The sequence below is a fragment of the Lepidochelys kempii genome, chromosome 2 (assembly GCF_965140285.1).
Source record: "Lepidochelys kempii isolate rLepKem1 chromosome 2, rLepKem1.hap1, whole genome shotgun sequence".
NCBI classification, from domain to species: domain Eukaryota; kingdom Metazoa; phylum Chordata; order Testudines; family Cheloniidae; genus Lepidochelys; species Lepidochelys kempii.
In genome coordinates this window covers 184,812,887-184,836,150 of record NC_136381.1, presented here as the reverse complement: position 1 = coordinate 184,836,150, position 23,264 = coordinate 184,812,887, and the positions used below count along the sequence as shown (strand labels likewise).

The window sequence follows — 23,264 nt, the reverse complement described above, 5'->3', positions numbered from 1 at the left end:
ACCCAAACCCTTGGATCTGAGAACAATGAAAAAGCATTCAGTTTTCTTACAAGAAGACTTTTAATAGAAATGGGAGTAAATAGAAGTAAAGAAATCCCCTCTGTAAAATCAGGATGGTAGATACCTTACAGGGTAATTAGATTCAAAACATAGAGAACCCCTCTAGGCAAAAACTTAAGGTACAAAAAGATACACAGACAGAAATAGTTATTCTATTCAGCACAATTCTTTTCTCAGCCATTTAAAGAAATCATAATCTAACATGTACCTAGCTAGATTACTTACTAAAAGTTCTAAGACTCCATTCCTGGTCTATCCTCGGCAGAAACAGCATATAGACAGACAGAGACCCTTTGTTTCTCTCCCTCCTCCCAGCTTTTGAAAGTATCTTGTCTCCTCATTGGTCATTTTGGTCAGGTGCCAGCGAGGTTACCTTTAGCTTCTTAACCCTTTACAGGTGAGAGGAGCTTTCCCCTGGCAGGAGGGATTTCAAAGAGGTTTACCCTTCCCTTTATATTTATGACAGTAGCTATCCCACAGTTCCCGCAGTCTCCGCCACCCATTGGAATCCTGGATTGAGCTCCCAATGCCTGATAGGGTAAAAACATTGTCGTCGGTGGTTTTGGGTACATGTTGTCAGTCGCCCCTCCCTCTGTGAGAGCAACAGCAGACAATCATTTCACGCCTTTTTTCCGCGCAGACACCATACCATGGCAAGCATGCAGCCCGCTCAGCTCAGCCGCCGCTGTTGTGTCCTGGGTGCTGCTGGCAGCGGACGGTGCAGTAAGGCTGCAAACCATCGTCATCGAATGACGGAACGCAACCGCTTCTGCTGCCACTCTGCTCTCCTGCAGACGCCATAGCACAGCAAGCATGGAGACCGCTCAGATCACCGTGGCAGTTATGAGCACTGTAAACACCTCGCGCATTATCCTGCAGCATGTGCAGGACCAGAACCTGCAAAAGCAGGTGAGGAGGCGACGGCAGCGCGGTGACGAGAGTGATGAGGACCTGGACACAGACTTCTCTCGAAGCACGGGCCCTGGTAATTTGGACATCATGGTGATAATGGGGCAGGTTCATGCTGTTGAATGCCGATTCTGGGCCCGGGAAACAAGCACAGATAGTGTTGCAGGTCTGGGATGATTCCCAGTGGCTGCGAAACTTTTGCAGGCGTAAGAGCACTTTCATGGAACTTTGTGACTTGCTTTCCCCTGCCCTGAAGCACAAGAATACCAAGATAAGAGTAGTCCTCACAGCACAGCCCTCACAAGCGAATGGCGATAGCCCTCTGGAATCTTGCAACGCCAGACACCTACCGGTCAGTCAGGAATCAATTTGGAGTGGGCAAATCTACTGTGGGGGCTGCTGTGATCCAAGTAACCAGTGCAATCACTGACCTGCTGCTATCAAGGGTAATGACTCTAGGAAATGTGCAGGTCATAGTGGATGGCTTTGGTGCAATGGGATTCCCTAACTGTGGTGGGGCGATAGACGGAACACATATCCCTATCTTGGGACCGGAGCACCAAGGCAGCCAGTATATAAACTGCAAGGGGTACTTTTCAATGGTGCTGCAAGCACTGGTGGATCACAAGACATGTTTCACCAACATCAACGTGGGATGGCTGGGAAAGGTACATGACGCTTGCATCTTCAGGAACTCTGGTCTGTCTGAATGGCTGCAGCAATGGGCTTACTTTCCAGACCAGAAAATAACCGTTGGGGATGTTGAAATGCCTACAGTTATCCTTGGGGACCCAGCCTACCCCTTAATGCCATAGCTCATGAAGCCATACACAGACACCCTGGACGGTAGTCAGGAGCTGTTCAACTATAGGCTGAGCAAGTGCAGAATGGTGGTAGAATGTGCATTTGGATGTTTAAAAGCACGCTGGTGCAGTTTACTGACTCAGTTAGACCTCAGCAAAACCAATATTCCCATTGTTATTACTGCTTGCTGTGTGCTCCACAATATCTGTGAGAGAAAAGGGAAGACATTTATGGCGGGGTGGGAGGTTGAGGCAAATCGCCTGGCCGCTGATTACGCGCAGCCCAACACCAGGGTGGTTAGAAGAGCACAGCAGGGTGGGCTGCGCATCAGAGAAGCTTTGAAAACCAGTTTCATGACTGGCCAGGTTACAGTGTGACAGTTCTGTTTGTTTCTCCTTGATGAAAACCCACCCCCTTGGTTCACTCTGCTTCCCTGTAAGCCAGCCGCCCTCCCCTCCCCCCTTCGATCACCACTTGCAGAGGCAATAAAGTCATTGTTGTTTCAAATTCATGCATTCTTTATTAATTCGTCACACAAATAGGGGGATAACTGCCACGGTAGCCCAGGAGGGGTGGAGGAGGAGGGAAGTACTAGGTGGGTTGGGGGAGGAGGGAAGGACAAGGCCACACTGCACTTCAAAACTTATTGAATGCCAGTCTTCTGTTGCTTGGGCAGTCCTCTGGAGTGGAGTGGTTGGGTGCCCGGAGGGCCCCCCCAACCTGCATTCTTGGGCATCTGGGTGTGGAGGCTATGGAACTTGGGGAGGAGGACGGTTGGTTACACAGGGGCTGCAGCGGCAGTCAGTGCTCCTGCTGCCTTTCCTGTACCTCAACCATACGCCGGAGCATATCAGTTTGATCCTCCAGTAGCCTCAGCATTGCTTCCTGCCTCCTCTCATCACACTGCCACCACCGCTCCTCTTGCTCCAGCCATCTATCCTCACACGTGTCTCTCCTGTCCTCGCGTTCATTTTATGCTTTCCTGGACTCTGACATTGTCTGCCTCCTCACATTCTGCTGGGCTGTTTCAGTGTGGGAGGACTGCATGCGCTCAGAGAACATTTCATTGCGATTGCATTTTTTTCTCCACCTTATCTGCACTAGCCTCTGGGACAGAGATGATAGGGGGAGCGTTGAAACATTTGCAGCTGCGGGAGGAAAAAAAGGGAGAGTAGTATTTAAAAAGACACATTTTAGAGAACAATGGGTAGACTCTTTCATGGTGAACCAAGCTGTTAACATTACATAGCACATGTGCTTTCTTTACAAGGTCATATTTTGCCTCTTACATTGAGGGCCTGCCAGTTGGTGTGAGAGATCACACATGCAGGGCTGGGCAACAGATTTCGGCTTGCAGACAGCCATGGTAAGCCACAGTCTTTTGGCTTCTTTAACCTTCATAATATGTGGAAATGGTTTCAAATAGCAGCACCCTCATTTCCCATACCAAGCACCCATTGGGTTGGCCATTTAAAAGGAGGGGCTGTGGTTTTCGGGTTAACATGCAGCACAAACCCAACTAAACCCCCCCACACACCCAATTCTCTGGGAAGATTGCTTCACACCCCCTCATCCCACCCCCACCGCGTGGCTAACAGCGGGGATTATTTCTTTTCAGCCACAGGCACACAGCCCAGCAGGAACGGGCACCTCTGAATGTCCCCTTAAGAAAAGCACCCTATTTCAACCAGGTGACCATGAATAATATCACTCTCCTGAGGATAACACAGAGATAAAGAACGGATGTTGCTTGAATGCCAGCAAACACCAGGACCATACGCTGCCATGCTTTCTTATGCAATGATTCTAGACTACGTGCTGCTGGCCTGCCATGGTAAAGTGTCCTACCATGGAGGATGTAATAAGGCTGCCCTCCCCAGAAATCTTTTGCAAAGGCTTTGGGAGTACCTCCAGGAGAGCTTCATGGAGATGTCCCTGGAGGATTTCCGCTCCATCCCCAGACACGTTAACAGAATTTTCCAGTAGCTGTACTGGCCGCGAATGCATCCCAAGTCTTCAGGGCAAATTAATCATTAAATGCTTGCTTTTAAACCATGTATTATATTTACAAATGTACACTCACAAGAGGTGCCTTCTCTGCCTTCAAGGTCCAGGAGCCTGGGTTGAGAGGGTATTGTCTCCAGGGTGATAAACAGTTCCTGGCTGTCGGGGAGAACGGTTTCTCTGCTTGCGTGCTGTGCGCTATCTTCAACCTCCTCATCATCATCATCTTCCTTGTCCCAAAAATCCTCATCCCCATTGCGTGAGACTCCCTGGCAGGAGTCCACGTACAGGGGTGGGGTAGTTGTAGAGGCGCCCCCTAGAATTGCATGCAGCTCATCATAGAAGCGGCATGCGAGATTTTTTCAAATATATTTGGCATTTTGTCTTTTGGAACGAAGTTCTGATAGCACAGATTCATCTCCCCATGCAGCGATCAGATCCAGTACCTCCTGTTTGGTCCATGTTGGCGCTCTTTTGCGATTCTGGGACTCCATGGTCACCTGTGCTGATGAGCTCTGCATGGTCACCTCTGCTGATCAGCTTGCCACGCTGGCCAAACAGGAAATGACATTCAAAAGTTCACAAGGCTTTTCCTGTCTACCTGGCCAGTGCATCTGAGTTGATAGTGCTGTCCAGAGTGGTCACAATGGAGCACTCTGGGATAGCTCCTGGAGGCCAATACTGTCGAATTGCATCCACAGTACCCCCAAATTCGACCCAGCGATGTCAATTTTAGCGCTAATCCCCTCGTTGGGGAGGAGTACAGAAATAAATTTTAAGAGCCCTTTAAGTCGACAAAACAGGCTTGGTCGTGTGGACGGGTGCAGGGTTAAATCGATCTAACACTGCTAAATTCAACCTAAACGTGTAATGTAGACCAGGGCTAAGGCACAAAATGAGTTATACCTAGCAAGAAACATAAAAGGGAATGAGAAGAGATTCTTTAAATACATTAAAATCAAGAGAAAGACAAAGAAAAGCATAGGTACTATACTTAGAAGGGAAGGAGCACTTATAACTGATGATATTAAGAAGGCAGTGGTGTTTAATGCCTATTTTGCTTCGGTCTTCATTAAAAAGGCTAATGGTGACCAGCTACTTAATACAATTAATATGAACAAGAAAGGGGAAGGAACACAAGCCAAAATAGAGACGTACAGGTTCAAGAACATTTAGATTATTCAAGTCAGCAAGGTGTGATGAAATTCACCCTAGGGTACTTAAGGAACTAGCTGAAGCAATCTGAGAACTATTTCCAATTATATTCAAGAATTCATGGAGGACAGGTGAGTTCCTAGAGTACTGGAGAATGGCAAATATAGTACCTATCTTTAAACACGGGAACAAAGAGGACCCCAGGAATTATAGACCTGTCAGTCTAACTTCAATACCTGGAAAGATACTGGAACAAATTATTAAATAAGCAATTTGTAAACACTTAGAGGATAATAGAGTTATAAGGAGCAACTAGCATGTATTTGTCAAGAACAAATCATGCCAAACCAACCTAACTTCCTTCTTTGACAGGATGACAGTCCTAATGGATAGAAAGAAAGCAATAGATGTGATATATCTTGATTTTGATACAGTCCCACATGACATTCTCATAAGCAAACTAGGGAAATGTGGTCTAGATGAATTTACAACAAGGTGGGTGCACAACTGGTTGGAAAACAGTATTCAAATAGTAGCTATTAATGGTTCACTGTCATAGTGGGAGGGTGTATCTAGTGATTTCATTAATAACTTGCATAATGGAGTAGATAATTTGCTTATAAAATTTGTAGATGACACCAAGCTGGGAGGGGTTGCAAGCACTTCGGAGGGCAAGATTAAAATTCAAAAGGACCTTGACAAAATGTAGAATTGGTCTGAGTTCAACAAGATAAAGTTCAGTAAAGATAAGTGCACAGTACTTCATTTAGGAAGGAAAAATCAAATCCACGACTACAAAACGGGAAATAGCTGGCTAAGTGGTAGTACTAGAGTAAAGGATCTGATTGTTACAGTGGATCACAACTTGAATATGAGTCAACAATGTGCTACAGTTGCAAAACAGGCTAATATTTTCAGGGTGTAAGAACAGGAGTGTTGTATGTAAGACTCAGGAGGTAATTGTCCTGCTTTACTCAGCCCTGGTGAGGCCAGAGCTGAGTACTGTGTCCAGTTCTGGGCACAACAAAGATGTGGATAAATTGGAGAGAATTCAGAGGAGAGTAACAAAAATCATAAAAGTACAGAAAACCTGACCTATGAGGAAAGGTTAAAAAACTGTTTAGTCTTGAGAAAAGAAAAACAAAACTGGTGGGAGTCCCAATAGTAGTCTTCAAATATGTTAAGGGCTGTTATAAAGAGGACTCTGATCAATTGTTTTCCATGTTTATTGAAGGAAGTAATTGGCTTAATCTACAGCATGGGAGCTTTAGGTTAACTATTTGGAAAAGCTTCCTGTTCTTTCAAGGGGGGTTGTGGAATCCCCAACATTGGAGTTTTTGAGAACTGGTTGGACAAACACCTGTCAGGGATGGGTCGAGGTTTACTTGGTCCTGCCTCAGCGCAGAGGGCTGGACTTGATGACTTCTTGAGGTCCCTTCTAGCCCTATATTTTTATGATTCTATATGACAGTAAAAAACTGCCAGGCACATAGCATGCAGCCCTTAACATACAGCGGAGAGCATGGGTTTTTTTAAGATCTCACTCAAAATATGCACAAATAGTAAACTGCACAAAGCACTCTTTATCTGTTTCTGGAGGATGAAAAGCTGAGTCAGCTCTGCAAGAACTTGAACCTGTGGTTCTAGAGGATCTAATTGTTGCAAACTTCAGAAGTCATGTTTATCCCCTAATACCCTCCTATAATGTAAATGTTTCTTTGATTTAGAGCCAGCTGTGACTCTTGTCCCTATGTCTTTAATGGGATGAACGAAAATCCTGGATTGAAAGGCCCCAGATTTTAAAAAAGTTCAGATCTGGAGCCAAATATTACATCTCAGACCCATCTCTGTCCAGGACATGGCAATTCAGGCAGCCAGCAACTTACAGGTTTTCTTATGTTTTTTTTTTTCTTCCCCTTAAAGGGGCCTGTTTATAAAGACACATCACAAATGCACGCCTACGTTGCCTTGTACAAATTTGTACCACAAGAGAACGAAGACTTGGAGATGAGGTAAAGTGCTGTCATATTTACTTATTGATTTGACCCAGGGAAACTGAGAATGGTGCAGATTTAAATCAGTGTTGTACTTTTAATTCTAATTTTTGCTATGCTATTTGCATTATATTATTTATATATATAATGGTCTCACAGCTATTTAATTATGTATCTTTTCCCTCTTTCTACTTATGAAAATGATGCAGAGCTGGGGAGAAGCTTTTTACAAAGAAAATAATGGGTAAAACTTTCAAGTCATTTTGGTGCCAAAGTCCAGTGACTTTGGCGCTTTTGAAAATTATGCTCCCATTCAATTACTTTCAAGCTTGACAAAGCCCGGGCTGGGATGATTTAGTTGGGGATTGGTCCTGCTTTGAGCAGGGGGTTGGACGAGATGACATCCTGAGGTCCCTCCCAACCCTGCTATTCTATGATTCTAATGAGACTTAGGTTCCTAAGTGCTGAAATCTCTTTTGGGATGGTTGAAAAAATTTTAACAGAAAATTGGATTGTCAACTAAACAAATATTTTTGCAGAAAGTATCTGCTTTCCTTGACATTTTAGATTTTTTTTTAAATCAGAAAATGACAAACTTTCTTTTGTTTTGGCCAAAAGATTTTCAATTTTCAGCAACCAAAAAACTGAAAAAGTATCCGGTTTTAAATTTAGGGGATTTTGACAAAAAAAATTTCCACAGGAAAAAATATCCCCATTTTCTAACCAGCTCTAGTAACAATGTTGGAACTTCTACCAGTGTTATTTAACTGATTGCTCCCTCCCTGACTTCCCACTGCCCGCACCCCCAGAGACTTTGTCTCAGAAAAGGGGAATGAGGAGGATCTCAAGATGGTGAATGGCTGCTAGTGTGTTTTCTTTTACATTATATGGAAGGTTGGTCTGAATTGCAAAATCTTCTGGTTCAAATATATTTTCTTTAGCACTTTTTCATGTAACCCTGCACTAGTGCTGATTTGTCCAGTCTCACAGGGCCTGTTCCAAAGCCCCACTGAAGTCAAAGGAAATCTTTCCATTTACTACCGTGGGCTTTGATGCAGGCCCACAGTGAGTAGATTGTTGCAGAGACTTTAATAGGCTCTAGGAGTGCTGTCTGCTTTGGGCACTGTTCACAAAACATATCCGCTCTCTTCATGCTTCACCCAAGATCAAACCAGTTGGATGCTGACTCCAATAAAATATACTTACAAAGTCACTCAAGAAAAGTCTGTGCCCTCTCCTTGCTCAAGACAGAGCTATCATTTTGCCTGGCTGGCATTTTTCCATGATTGCTTTGTTTCAGGTGTGATAACTGGATAAAAATAGCCACATGCAGGATGACACTTGCTAGGAATCCAGAGCTGCTATGTCTAAATGCTCTGCATGTTGGACTTTCATTTTGCATTATTGGTTTATTTTGGTTTACGCACTCACTCATTCAATTACAAAGGACCACCATTTAAAAATGTAATGTAACCACCCTCCCCAACCATGTCTAATAACCCAGAAGTTGAACCACGGACGTAAGAGCTTACCATCCCCGCCAGAGTCCTCCCACACCCTCATAACAAGGTATAAAAGTGTGCCTTGCAGTCTGTCCTGATGGTTGATAAACAAGGACTGCTTTGGATTGACTTGCCTTCTCTGTTGAGATGCCAGCTAAGTTTTTGATTAGTGACACTTGTTATGGTGGTAGGTTTTGTTGTGTGGCCAAAAGCCACCACAACGAAGAGCATCAAATAGCCACCAGATAACAATGCTGTTTGGTTGCTACTGACCTGGGCTGGATTCACATTGCTCACTATGGGTTAGATTTTCATTTAAACCAATGGGAGTAAGACACGTAGATGGTTTTGAAAATTCCACTAGGCACCTGTGGATTGCCTAAATACCTTTTTAAAAGCTTGCCCAAAGCACTTTAAAAATGTTGGCAAGCATTATTATCCCCATTTGATAAAGGGGAAAACAGAGACAGAGAAATTAAAGACTCAGTCCCTTGACTTTAATGGGAGTTGGTCTAGCTTTTAAGTGGCGTAGCTTGGAATCAAACCCAGGTCTGATGTGCCGTCTCTAGCAGGCACTGTCCAAACAGTTCCTGACATGTTCCAAAAAGACTGGAAGCTTTATGGTTCTGTGATGTCATCACTCTTGTACATTGAGTTCAAGATAGGATGTGGGGAAAGCTGGAGAAATTAGGGATCGGCTATTGCCCATTAATTTCAGCAAAACCCCCATAACCCCAAGGAAAGGCTCACACCCAGCAGAACAGAGCTCTTGGAGCTGGTCACATTGGGAAGTGGGCAGAACTTGCGTCCAACAGCACAGTGTGTCATGTTTGTGTAACAACTTGATGCAGCATCAAAGTGGGTCTTCAGATATCTGCTGAACTAACGCTGCAATATTAGGGATGAGCCCAGCAGACTCAAATATGGCAAGTTGGAGTAGGCTAATATTTCTGGCCAAATTATTCTCCCAGCCCGAGGCTGGAAATAGTCAGCTGGCTTATGATACTCAGCAATTACAGCATGACTCCATGCATTATAAAGGTAAATATGTCCCATTTGAATCAAAAAGATATTTGTGTAGAATTACATCCGTGCTGATTAATTATATTTGTCAGTTAAATAAAACTGGTTTCTTGCTGCCTTCCTTTAGCAGTAACAGCATGAGAACCTGGCTGATAAGATTCTGTGTCCCAACAATAGTTAATGCCTTCATGTAACATGGTGATCCCTGGTACAAATAGGTATTTCTAAGCAGTTTCAGACTAAATTGGAATCAAAGTACATCACACAGGATTTTTCATTTTACTACAAATATCTTTCTATAAAAAGGAGCGGTGGAGATCGTGTATTCTAAACTGGGATGTCGGGTTATAATTGCTGAGGTAGGGTGAAATTTGGTTTAATATATCACCCACCACGTTCACAGCCATTTACTGCTCCTGTTGAAGTCAGTAGCTAAACTGAATGGGAATAAGGCTCAGACTGTGTGGATCAAACCTCAGGGCCATATTGTGTCTGGCCCTAGAATGGATGAAGTTGGGGGAGGGCTGCAGGAGCCTTCTCTCTGCCAAGTGCCTGCATTAGCCAGGCACAATAATAGTCCTTCCACTCTAGAGAGCACAGGAACTCCTCCCTTTTAGCCCTGTGGGTACAAATTACACCAAAGGAGCTGGGGGGAAATGGGGGTCATGGCCATGTGCCCCCCAACTTCCACCTAATGCAACCCTCACCAGTCCATGGCTACAGGAAGGAGAAGACTGCCCCAGTCTACAGAATGATGTTACACGCACTCTCCCTTGCCATCCATCAGGTTGCTGGGCCAGAGATTATGCTTGAGACAAAATACCTCAGGGTGTTCATCCTGGTATTGTACCCTGCCAAACTATCTCTAATGTGAGCCAGTGCAAAAAACACAGGGCCAAATCCTCAGCTGATATTTATCAGCACAGCGCCACTGACTTCATTGTGTCTCCACTCAGCTGCAGGTAAAAAATGTTACAGCTTGTGGGAGTATCAGCAGAGCCATTCGGGACCTGATAGCGCTGCCTTGGCATCAAAATACACAGGAGAATTCAATGGGACAAATTTTGCACCCAGTTACAATGGTACAACCACGTTAGCGTCACTGAGCTGGGCACTTGTATAACTGAGAGCAGAGTTTGACCCTCTCTCGCCTGGAAGATGGAAATTTTGCTTCTGTGCTCATATCTGACTTAGGAAGTTCTCATTGCTTCATAGATCCACTTGTAGTGATTAATCAGATATAATGATCAAGGCTGGGTTACACTTCTAGGAGAATTTCACTATGAATGTTGATGTGCTTGTGCAATTAAGACACATCTTAATCGAAATTCCCGACATCTGTCTTTTCTAATTATAGACCAGGTGATATGATCACACTGCTGGAAGATTCTAATGAAGACTGGTGGAAGGTACGAGCCAAATACTCTATATCCTTTAACACAATAAATGAATGGTATTTATGATAAGTATGAAGGTCATTCTTCTGTCAATGTGCTTACTCCATAGGGGAGAATTGAGGACAGAATAGGATTTTTCCCCGCTAATTTTGTTCAGAGAGTGCAACAAGACGAAAAGATTTTCAAGTGTGTCAGAACATTTATTGGATGCAAGGAGCAAGGACAGATTACTCTGAAAGAGAACCAAGTAAGTGAAGTATACCTTTTACTGTACATTAAGGGCATAGTTCTGCATTCCTTGTGTACCCAGTAATCTGCTTGACTTCATTAGAAGTTTTCGGTGTGCAAAGAAATCATGAGGAGACTCTTTCACAGCACATAGTATTTTTTTCAGTAAATATTATTTGTATTGTGGTAATACCTAGTGCACAGTCAGGATCATGGCCGCATGGTATGTACACTAGAGCTGTGTATGAAACTGTTTTTTTTTTCATCCCCTGATAGCTTTCAAGATTTTAAAATTTCTTCAGATGCCAACTCAGGCTGAAAAATCAAAATGTCAAAAATTTGCATGAACATGTCTGGAAACAAAAGTCAGATCAGGCTGATCTAAATGTTTCCTTTCAATAATTTTGATACATTTCATTTATATTGGCCTTTTTAATCCTTTATTTAATATAAATTAACTCAAAAATGTCAAAACAGTAATTATGAACCAGAAAATGAAACTCTTTGTGTTGACAATTTCAAAACAAGATGTTTCAACCATTTATAAACTTAAAAAAATAATAATAATCAGGAGATTTATGAAAACCAACCCTTTCCCACAAACAGTTTCAGTTTTGACAGATCAACATTTTTCCACTGAAAAAATGTTTTCAGAAAATTCTGACCAGCTGTAACAAACACTGAGAGGACAGACTGTGCCTCAAAGAGTTTATGGTCTAAATCCTCAATCCCACAAAGATTTATGGACATGGTTAATTTTACAGACTGTGAATTGTCCTAGTGACTTCAGATGGGTCAACAAACAATGCATAAAGTTAAGCACATATATAAGTTTGTTGCAGAACTGGGGCTTAATTTAAGACAAGACTTAACAAATGTGTTTAACAGACAAAAGGAGGGAAGGGGAGGCTGAGGGTAATAGTGACGGGAATGCTGATACATGGGGCAATATGTGAACCACTAGAGGCTTCCAAATAATTCAGGATGGGATTTTCAAAACTGCTTTGCATTGGGCCTGACCTTGCTCCCACGGATGCCAATTCCCAAAGGCTTGACTTCAAAGGGAGCAGAGTTAAGATAACAACATCCTTAGAGATCTTTTAATTATCATTTTAAATGCCTTCTCATTCCATAACTCCTTGTGCCTCTCTTTCCCCCTCATTGCTACACACTGATTTTTTTAAAAAAAATTAAAAACACCCCTGTTTCAAATGTTTACTGTACATCAGTTTGGACTCTCACAAGCTATTCACTCTGAAGGTCTTTGATCAAATCTTCCTCTTTAATGTTGTTTTTAAATGTGCACACAAAATGATGGGCATATCTTCCATCTGGGGATATGCCTTTGGTGTGTTCTTATTTCAAATTTGGTTTTATAACTACTTTTCCTGAACACTGAATGGATCCAGTTGAAGTCAATGGAGGGCTTCTATGGGATTGCACTGGTGTAAATGAAAGCAGAATCTGGCCCATTCTACATTAAAAGAACATCAGCACTGTGACAAACACAGTAACATAACTAAGGCAACAAACAACTAAGGGAGAAAATATAGTCAAGGTTCTCTGATGCGAATGGACATCAGCTTGAAATCTTTCTCAGTGTATCCTGTTAAAGATAATTATTTTCCCCTCTTCATGGGGCTTTTTCTTTCCTTCGGAGATTTGCATCACATCTCATATCCCTAGGGGCCAAATTCTGTGCTGACTTGCACTCTGCAATGCCACTGACCTTAATGCGGTTGAATGGGGGAGGAGGGTCTAGGTCAGCGTAAAATTTGGCCCCTAATGTTTCTTTAATGTAGCATTTGCTTGTGACATTTGTTAGCACTTCAGTTTGATGGTGGGTTAGGATATTTCACCCCTTTGATGTAGAAGAATGTCTAAATGCTAACATTTTGTGGCAACATCATCCCTGTAAATAAGACATTGGAAGAGCACTCAGATTATATAGTTTGACTGCCTCCTGCAGCAAGTACATTAGGCAACGCTGAAGCTGTTAAAGTGAGATGAGCTGCATTAAGTATTTTACCATCACAGTAAATTAATGCAAATATCTTCGCTGTGATCCTGATTTTCCACTGCCCTGCACCTTGTGTGGTTATTTTCATCTGCACAAAAGGATAGAAAAACATGATCCAGTCAGGATAGGAGGGGTTTATACCACTTTGCACAGGTGTAAATTACTAGGTAAGGGGGAAGGGAGTGGGGAATCTACCCTGGGGAATTTGATGTGTCAACATGAAGGTAGATTGACAGATGATTTGTGCAATTAAATCAGATTATAATGTTAAACACATGATATCCTGTCTGTTAACATGACTACCATTGTAAATGCTATGGATCAATTTTATTGTATCATTTCCCATCAAACTATTATTTCTAAAAGGTCCGATATAAAGTCTGGCACTTGTCTCTAAACATGAAACCATCCTATTGTCCTTCTTTCACAATAGGAGTGTATGGGAGCTATCATCAGGAGCAGTTCATTGTTTCAATTCAATATATGAGGTAAATAGAGGTGGACTAATTCATCCTGTCTGTCAACCCCTTCGTTCCCTTTTAGTAAGGACAAGCAAACTCGTCTTGCTTAATTCCAAACCCATGCAAACACTGAAGTTCAACCTGAATGCTATGGTGTTCTCTGTCTGCTTAGGAGAAGCTGGGGGAAAGGGAGTGAAGAGGGAGAAAATATGTTCAACAGAAAATAGCACAGAGCTCAGGCAGAGTGAGCAAGTAAATGCAGAGGGATCTGGGGGAAAGGTGTAGAGACTGAACAAAATCTAACGAAGCAATAAATGTAGGGGGTCAAATTATGATCAGCCACTTCAAGGAGATGCAGAAGGGGAGGTGCAAGGAATATCTAGGCCACTTTGCACAACTTCCACAAGGGTCATTCTATCACAGGAATCCCTCTCACCATCCTGGGACTATCCCTGAGGTGGTCTGACCCCCACACAGGGCTGTACTTAACTGGCACAAGTCTGAGTCATTGAACTTTTAAAAAAAAAAAAAAAAAACAGAGACCTGGCCCATTGAGTTTAATGTGAGCTTCTCATTTTCGAATACAGTGCTTGTCACCAAGGGCTTTCATACTGCAGGATGCTCCTGTTGATGCTTGGACATAACTCCCTGCCATGTTAATGGATGTTATGTATGCACATCAGGAAGAGAATATACAAACCATAAAGTGCTCGGTGCAGAAAATGAGGAAATTTTTGTATTCACAATATTATATCAAATCGGGAGCAAAAATTCATGATAACAGACAGGCAAAAATACAGGCTATTTTCAAATACAGGCGAAGAGGTTTTCAGTATCATAGGCACCCTGGGCATGTCTGCCTGTGTCTTTGCTTTGCATGGTTTCAAACACTTTGAGTTCCAGGTTCATCCAAACTTTTGTGGTAAAGCTGATGCTAAGAGTATGTCTCCACAGCCCGCAGAAGCAGGCCTCTGAGCTTAGATCAACAGACTCAGGCTAGCAGGGCTTGTGCTAGCACTGTATAGACAGCATGTTGACATTGCAGCTTGAGCTGGAGTTTAGCTCTGAAACCTAGGGAGTGGGGTGGGTGCTAGAGCCTGAGCCCCAGCCCAAGCCACAACTTCAAAGCACTGTCTACATCACTATTTTTTAGAATCTAGGACAAGCCACTCTAGCCAGAGTCTGTAGATTTGGGCTGGGAGGCCTGCTTCTGTGGGCTGTGTAGACTGACACGAAGGGGGAGAAGGGAAACAGCACATTTTGCTCCTCCGTCTCTTGCATTATGTAAGGGTTCCACTTAACATAAGAGCTCTTGAAAAATTCATTATGAAAGATGAAACTCAGCCTGGGAAAAAAGCATTCTTCAAAGACATCAACATTTTTCATGCTAGGGTACAGTGACAGGCTTGTGTGGGTTGAAACTGGTTCAGAAGAAAAATTTCTCTATAGGGCTCAATTTTGCACCTCCTAGAAAAAAAAAAATGTGCGTGCAGTGTTGTAGCCCAGGCTATTAGAGAGACAAGGTGAGTGAGATACCATCTTTTATTGGACTAACTTCTGTGGGTGAGAGAAGCTGGTCCAATAAAAGATATTACCTTCTAGAATAAAACGTGAGTTTTGCTGTTGATTTCAGGAGAGTAAGAGCAGGCTCTTATTTTTGAGTTTGAAACCAAAGCTAGACAACTTTTGCAGCTTTTCTGATTTTGAAACAAAACTCTTGCACGACACTAGTTGTGTAAACTTTCCCATGTGAGACTGTGTCCTCAGCTGGATGTGAAAATCTTTCTCTAGCCTGAAATGTCTGACCCAGCATATCAGTTCAATAACACACATTCTACAGCCTTCCCCTTATACCTTAGCAGGTCTTAAGTGAACCTCTGCTCAAAAAAAGAAATCTGCATCTTGAAACATATCTAAATATATATCCCTATGCAATCTATGTTTGAAAAATAACATTAACAATAACATTTACATTTTGACCATAATGGCCTTTAAAGGACTCAGAATAATCTATTGTTTTGAATCTCTGTTTACTATTCTCCCTAATTTCTTATTTAAAACAAAGGAAATGAACACTGGGGGAAAAAGCCTTGAAGCCAGATGGGCAGCTCCTGTAAATTGGAGTAGCACCATTGAAGTCTATAGAGCTACACCATTTTATATGAGCTGAGGATCTGGTCCCCTGTGCTTCAGAAAAAGTTGAACTACTGTAATCCAAAAGATCCAAAGCGGCAAAGAAATTCACACCCAAGGCTAACAGTCATGCCTTTCATCCAGTCCTTTGCTTCTTGGATAAGCAGATGCCTTCAAAAAGGAGAGTTGTAATTTTCCATAGTGTGATGCATTTATCAAAACACGGCCCTGTAAATTGTTTCTGTTACATAAAGAACCTCCCAGGAAAGAGCCATTGCTACAACGAGAGAACTAGAGTCTGTGCTTATAACCTGACACTGCTACATAGCAATATTGTACTGACATGCTGTTATAGCACCAAAGCCCAATAACTGGACAGAATCTCAGGGCCTTGTACTAATCCAGCTTTAGGCTTTGCAGTCCCTAAGCACACTGAAACCCATGGAGCATGCTCCCAGCCTAGCTCCAAAACACAGAAGCCTACATTTTCCAAATTAACTAGTAATTTTGGGTAGCACAGTTTTTGAGTTCCCATCCTGAAATATTGTAAAGGGGCCTGATTTTCACTTGATAGTTGCTCAGCACTGTCTGAAAACCAGGCCCCTTTAAGGTATCTCAGGAACCTAAAATTAAGATTCCCCCCAAAAAAACACTAAATTATATTTGAAAATTTAGGCCAAACTAACTTCCCTCAGATCGGTGGAGGGCAGATCTTCCTCCAGGCCATTCCTGGAACTGAAGTTATCAATGTCTTGACAACTTGAAATCTGTGTCCCTGTTGTATTAAAGGGACTGGCTAACACAGAGGATTGAGAATACACTCTGTAGCCTTGCATTAGTCTGTTAATGATTCAGTCTAGCCCGATGGGTAGTCATTACCATCTGAACATTCTCTGGTAACCTGTGTGAAACGAGCGGGTGCTATCAGTCCAAATGCTAGGGAGCTAGTGGGCACAAAATACATCACCCCAAAAGGCATCCTGGCAGGCAGTTTCAATCAAGAAGCAAAAAGAATGAATGGGGCGATTGAACTACCCTCCTTCAGTCCACAGAGTTGGTGATTTCAGGCCAGGATTGAAGTGCATTGGCAAGAAAACGTAGGGACGCGGACACGGCCGCACCAGTTTTACAGATAAATCGAGGGCATCAGCCTCCAGGACTGTCAATCGGATACCTTTCCAAAGTTCTAAATTCCCGCAAGAAACTGTAGTGAGTTTGTATCCAAATTACGATTCAATGGAAACCAAGGCGTGGCATGGCAATGAGAAATGGTATTTTAAGACGTGCAGGAGCCAGGGGAACATTCTGGGGTGAAAATAAGAGACAGCAGTGAAAATCAGCAAAAACTCAGTTGCTGCTGGACAAAGGGCATTTTCCACTTGGGGCTTTCCACTTGGCAAAATGCAAAGTCTAGGACTCATGTGATTTGGAGTCTATTAATAAACAGTGCAGTTTAAAAGATCGTTTCCAAATCAGTCATCTTGCCCATCTGTTAAGAGGAAAGTGATGGACAAGAATTCTTCAGGGTCAGAATATGCTGCCAAGTTCAGAGAACAGTCAGGATCCCAGCAAATTTTTTTTTAAATAGAACGGAAACAAAGAATTGGGACGTGACCTTCTAATATTAGATCGTGTTTTCTGCCTCCAGTTCTCTCCTTGGACCACCCGCTATCTTAGACGTAGCCTGGGAAATGGGCACTTACACCCTTTCTAACCTCATGAACCCGCAGCAGGTTTTCAGTGTCTGTATTGTTAATTTCTTGGGGAGTTGCTTCCCAGCTGCTCCCTGGTTTTGGCAGCATGAGCAAGTGCCATTTTAAGAAGATTTCAATTTGATACAGCAAGCTGTAAGTGCCCAACAGTCTCTCACTCTCTTCCCCCGCCCCCCCCCCATCCCCCAGCCACAATATTGTTTTGCGTTTATCAGCTGCACTAGTTCCACGTAGCAGCTGAAGCACTGTGCAGGGTCCCAATCGAATGTGACAGTTGTTAGCAATAAGGGGCTTCAGTCTCCATTAATTTAGATGCCTTTTACAGTGCTTTAACAGAGTTACTCCTGATTTACCCCTGAGCAAGAGAAGAATCGGGTCCAAGGATTACAGCTTGCAGCCAAAGCTTGAAGCTGGCCAAGCTCTGGTCCATGCAGGACCCCCTGAGAGGTAAAGGAAGGAAAAAAACAGCTTAAAGCCACCTTTGCATTCCCACAGTCCCTGAGGATGCTAGGGCTTGATTTGGCCCCCTGCACAACTTGTAGCTCCTGATTTAAGTTCTGGCAGCTGCTACAGCCTCCTTAGACCTGATGTCTGGCAAGGGATTGCCAGGGCACAGTGTGCCCATTTCTGCCCCAATACATCCTATTCACTGGAAATGGGCAGCAGAGTGCCAGCTGGAGGCTCCCACAGGCAAGACCTAGAGTATCAAAAGCTTGCAAGCGACATGTAATTTGGACAGGCAGCCCCTTACAGGGATTAGAGAGGAATATTTTTCCCCAATGCACAATTGGCCAGATGTATTCTGTCTTTGCTTTATTGCCTTCCTCTGAAGCATCAGGGATTGACCACAGCTGAAGAAGGCCACTGGACAGGGGGTACTGGTGTTCTGAGGTGATAGAGGCTCTTTCTTAGAGGCCTGGCTGGAATATCTTGTTCATGGGCTGAGGGTCCAACTGATCACCAGATCTGGGGTTGGAAAGAATTTTTTTTTCCCCCAAGTCAGATTTTCAGGGACCTTAGATTTTTCTCGCCTTTCTCTGTGGCATGGAGTGTGGTTCACCTGCTAGGATCATTTGGGTCTATCCTACCTAATCATTTCTCTGCCCCTGCAGGGGGCTTGGGGTGCTGGTGACATCTCAGTAGGGCACAAAACATTTTAGTCTGAGGACTAAAATGCTTTAGTCTAATCCAAGTTACTGGGTTCAACACGGGGGTAACTGGATGAAATTTAATGGCCTGTTATATACAAGAGGCCAGAGTACGTGACCTAATGCTCCCTTTATCTCTATGAAACTATATCCTCCCACCTAATTAGGCGCTAAATCTGCCCCAGTTTCATAAAAAGAAAAGGAGGACTTGTGGCACCTTAGAGACTAACAAATTTATTTGAGCAGAAGCTTTCGTGATGCAAATACAGACTAACACGGCTGCTACTCTGAAACCCACAGTTTCATAGAGGGTGTTACCATTGACAGCAGTGGGAGCTCTGAAGGGAATCAGCAGCAAGATCAAAAACCTTTTGAAAGCCCACCTTGCCCTTGTTCAGTTATTGCAGAGGGGGATGAAATGAGAATGTTTTGAGTATGTGAATAAGTGATTTTCTTTGACCCACAAAGAATTATGCTCATTAGAAGTTAGGCATCTAAAGATCTTCGAGGATCTGAGCCTATACGTATGTAGAATACCTACCAGAATTGGGCCTTAATCTAAGATGAGGCATTTTAGGTACTACTGTAATAAATATAAGTCATCATCCAGCTGAAAATTATGCAATAAGATATATTTTAGGGCCATGTGTCAGTTGCAGGTCCTCTGAGTAACTAAATATTGCACATACTGGCAGCATATTCTCCCCTGTACAGAGACAACACCATGAAGTGATTGTTCACCTGGCACAGCATCAAGGATGCAAGAGTCCATGAGAGATACTGTTCAGTGCCCCACATCACTGCTGTGGATGCATCTGTTTTATGCCCAACTTTAGAATGCTGTTTGATTTCAATAGCTTGTTTGCTGGAAGTATTCAGATCCTTAGTGCCACATTGTTCACTGTTGGCTTACATTTCTGAAAGAGATTTGGGGTGCTTTGTTTGTTTGTTGCTTGCCCCGTTGATAAACTTTATAGGGCCTGAGTTTTAGAAGACAGCTGCTCAGTAATGTGTAAAAGGCAGGCCTCTTAAAGGTGTCTCAAGCTGGGCCCTCTAAAACTACACTACCTAAAATCACTAGTCACTTCAGAGAATATATTATTTAACCTTACTATTGTAGGAGAGTCCAGATGCTTCCCTCATGACTGGCTCCCACTGTCATAGACGCTATACAATCACACACACAGTGATAGTTCCTGCTTTAAAATCCATGATTGAAGACACTTCCCACCTATGTCAGAGAAAACTGCAGGTGTATACTGGCACTTCAAAAGGAAACCCTTCATCACTTTATATGTGGAGGTGGAGTTTCTTCCATTTCTTCCAGTTTCTTCCATTTCAAATATAAAGGGGACAGCTCTATATACAGGCTTTATAAGCACAAGTCTCCCCCACACAGTAAGTACTCGCTCGTGGAATAAAGTGGCTGTTTATCTGAATATTTCTCCCCCTCTTTAACTTCAGATCTGCGTGACTTCTGAAAAGGAACACAATGGCTTTATCAAAGTTTACTGTGGGAAGAAGAAAGGCTTTGTCCCCCTAGACGTCTTAGAAATCATCTGATTTCAGCACTGCACTTACTGCAGTAGGAAAGCTTTGCTGGCAATGCCTGTCTGCCTCATCTCACACTGTGTCAACCCCGCTGGGCCGTCTTGCAGATGATCACGGACTAGTGAAATGACCGCAGCAACAAAAAAGGTCACTTAGACTGTTACAGCAACAAGAAATAAAAAAGATAAAAGGGTTGATTAAAAGAATATATCAGGAAACCTCCAGGGGGAAAAGGGGCCAAGGAAAGTAAAAGGAATAAGGTAAGAAATGGCTGGACTAGCTCATTTCCAGTGCAAGATGGTTATTAATTATCCTGATGGAGACAAGACAGACAGCTGTTCTGAAAGACTAACCTCATACCTGCTCATCTGTCTTAAAAAAAAAAACTGTTGGAGTGCGTTTTTGTTTAAAGTGTGATTTCGGGGGGGTGGGTGGAGGGTCAAACTGTCCTTGTAATACAGTCTGATCTTGTAGTAAAGTGTGACTATGATTCTAGAGTTTTGTCCACAGTATTAGCCAAACAGCATAGTGTTTAATCCTGATGTCAAGTCTCATAACAAAGCAGTTTGGAGGCACTGTGTAAATGTCAGTCTGAAACGTTAATGCACCATTGTCTAGACGCCAACGACTTTCTTTCTCTCTATGCTCGGACTGTAGAAAAGAGCGGCCAACTTCTACGTCCTTTGCTTTCTTTGTATACAAACAAAACTCTTGGCACATGTTGGATGTAACAGCTGCTCTGGTAGCTGACAAACTTAAAGTCCCTCCTGTTCAGAAGGCCAGGCTAGAAGTATTCCTCAGTGATCCCTGTTCCTTTATCTGGTGGCAGAGAAAGTGTCAGAAATACAGAGCTGAGTGAGAGCCCCATGCTTGAAAAGTTTTCTATTTTTCTGGAGTATTAAATTTGAAGAGATTTTATATATTGAGCCTGTTTATAAGTAGTAGATGGCCAACCAAGCCCCTTCTAGAGTGAAAAAGCTAGTAAGTAATTGATGGTGAAGCCAGGAATCCTCCCATTCCAGGATCAGTGAGAGAGAGAGAAATAAACTAAGGTATCATTTAATTATATTAACATGAAGTCTCTTGCTTCATTGACTAGACGGGAGCTTTTAGGAATCAGACTAAGCTAAATTCTGCCTTCACACACATGCAAACCTTTTAGGAATCAGACTAAGCTAAATTCTGCCTTCACACACATGCAAACCCTGCTGATGCCAGTAAGGTTGCAAGAGGTGTCTGTCAGGACAATGTTTGGCCTACTGATTGTGTCATGTAGGCCCCAGTCTTGTAATCTGTTCTGTACATATGAACTCCTGCAATGGTCTCTGTGCAGGTATTAGAGTCTGCCAGTGCAGATCAGATTGCAGCATCAGGGCCTTGGTCTATTGGGCTCATAATATTTTCCACTTAAGTTCTTGCCTTTGTTGTCCAGCCTGTGACAGAACCCTACTCTATATTACTACCAGGGGTGCTGGAACAATTTTTATAGTGGGGGTGCTGAGACCCATTGAACCAAACTGTAAACCCTGGATATAATGGAATCCACTTCAAGCCAGGGGGTACGGCAGCACCCCTAGTTCCACTTAGCACCTATGATTACTACTAGAGGTAGACCCAAATCAAAAGCCTAAATCCACATATTCCCACACAAAGGAGAAGTTTCAGATCTGCATCTGAACTTCGCATGTGGCCACACTCTCTAAAATGGGCTGAACCACTCAATCCTGCAATCACACACTGGAGAATTGTGAATCTGTATCCATAAGCCCTGGTCCTGCAGCTAGAGTGGCCTATATGAACTGTCCATGCAGAGCCTTCCTGAGGATAACGGGGTTCCAGTCAGCCTCAGAGGTCCACCCAGCGTGCAAGATCAGAGCCAGACATTGTCGCGCTCGTCTGGCTCTCGTTATTGTGGCAGTGTTTGCTGCTGAACCGTTTTTCTTCAGAGCTAATGTAATGTAAACAAATCCCATGTCATTTCAGACAGTGTTCAGTGAGGAGATCAAAGATATATTAATGGCCTTTTTCCATGTAAACAATGAACTACTTTAACTCCGCTTATTTTCCAAGGTGTTGAGAAAACTCCTGCGGGGGAGTGAAGATGCTGATATGGCTTAGAGACCAAGAGGAAAAGCAGCAGAAATGTTATTAATCCATCCTGTTTTATAATAGGATTTTATTTGATATTCACCAATTTTAAAAAAATCTCAAATGCCTGTTACAACTCAAATTATTGCTTCCTTTGGTCCAGCCTGTTATGCATAAGACTAGGGAAATCTGTTTTAATCTATACATATATGCTCTTGTTTACATGATTGCATCATACTGTCACTCTTATTATTTCAGTTTCTCTCTAAAACATGCATCATACTATTCAAAGAATATGAACATTAACTACAATTCACAATGGCCTTGAATCAGTGTCAGTTTGATTTCTTTTGATACCAAGCAATAAATAATAAAGTGACTGAAAAACCCCTAAGTGGATTACATCATGGTGGAGCAAGCATTGCTTTCTAAATAAAAGCTTTCATGGTTATTTTTACTTTTTACTTTTCTGTCATTGTTCCATGTGTATTTTGTCCCTGATTCAGCAAGTTGCTTATGCATGTACCTAGCTTTAAGCAGAAGAGTAACCAATGGATCATATGCTTGAAGCCAGGCACTTGCTTAAACGTTTCACTCATCAATTTTGGAGACCTTACTTTGATTTCAGATTGGCATTCCATAGTTTTTTCTACCACGTGCAGTTCATCATCGATATTTGCATTAATAAACAGATAACGGTGCAGTCCATCATTGCGGCTGGCCTATCTGGCACTTGCTCAGATTAACTGTATTTTAGGAGATAAGGGTTGTTCATATCTAATTTTATATTTTGCTTAAATAAAGAACATGCAACAGCTGGCTGGAAGGAGAACACGTGTTCCAATCTTTTCATTGCAATGGGTATTTTATGATTACAGAGATATCAGAGCACTTACTGCAGGCATCAGCAACAGGAGCTATTGAATACTTTCATTTAAACCCTATAGGGCTTGCTCCTGCCCTCACTGGCGTTTCTCCTTTGAAACATTTCAAAAACAGTTCTTCTGTAAAATAGTTGTATAGACAGGATGGTGCAGTGTGGAATAAAGGTTTTGTTTTATCAGTGCAGATTTGG

General features: G+C 42.7%; 1 protein-coding gene across 1 annotated transcript in view; it reads left to right on the top strand.

Annotated features, from left to right (window-relative positions):
* Positions 1–20,507, top strand: part of STAC (SH3 and cysteine rich domain) — a 106,132-nt gene extending 85,625 nt beyond the window's left edge. Inside the window, exons 8-11 of the mRNA XM_073329503.2 lie at positions 6,856–6,944; positions 10,809–10,860; positions 10,958–11,095; positions 20,015–20,507. Coding sequence (XP_073185604.1) covers positions 6,856–6,944; positions 10,809–10,860; positions 10,958–11,095; positions 20,015–20,113 — 378 coding nt within the window. The 3' untranslated portion in view covers positions 20,114–20,507. The remainder of the gene's footprint in view (positions 1–6,855; positions 6,945–10,808; positions 10,861–10,957; positions 11,096–20,014) is intronic.
* Positions 20,508–23,264: the final 2,757 nt, after the last annotated feature.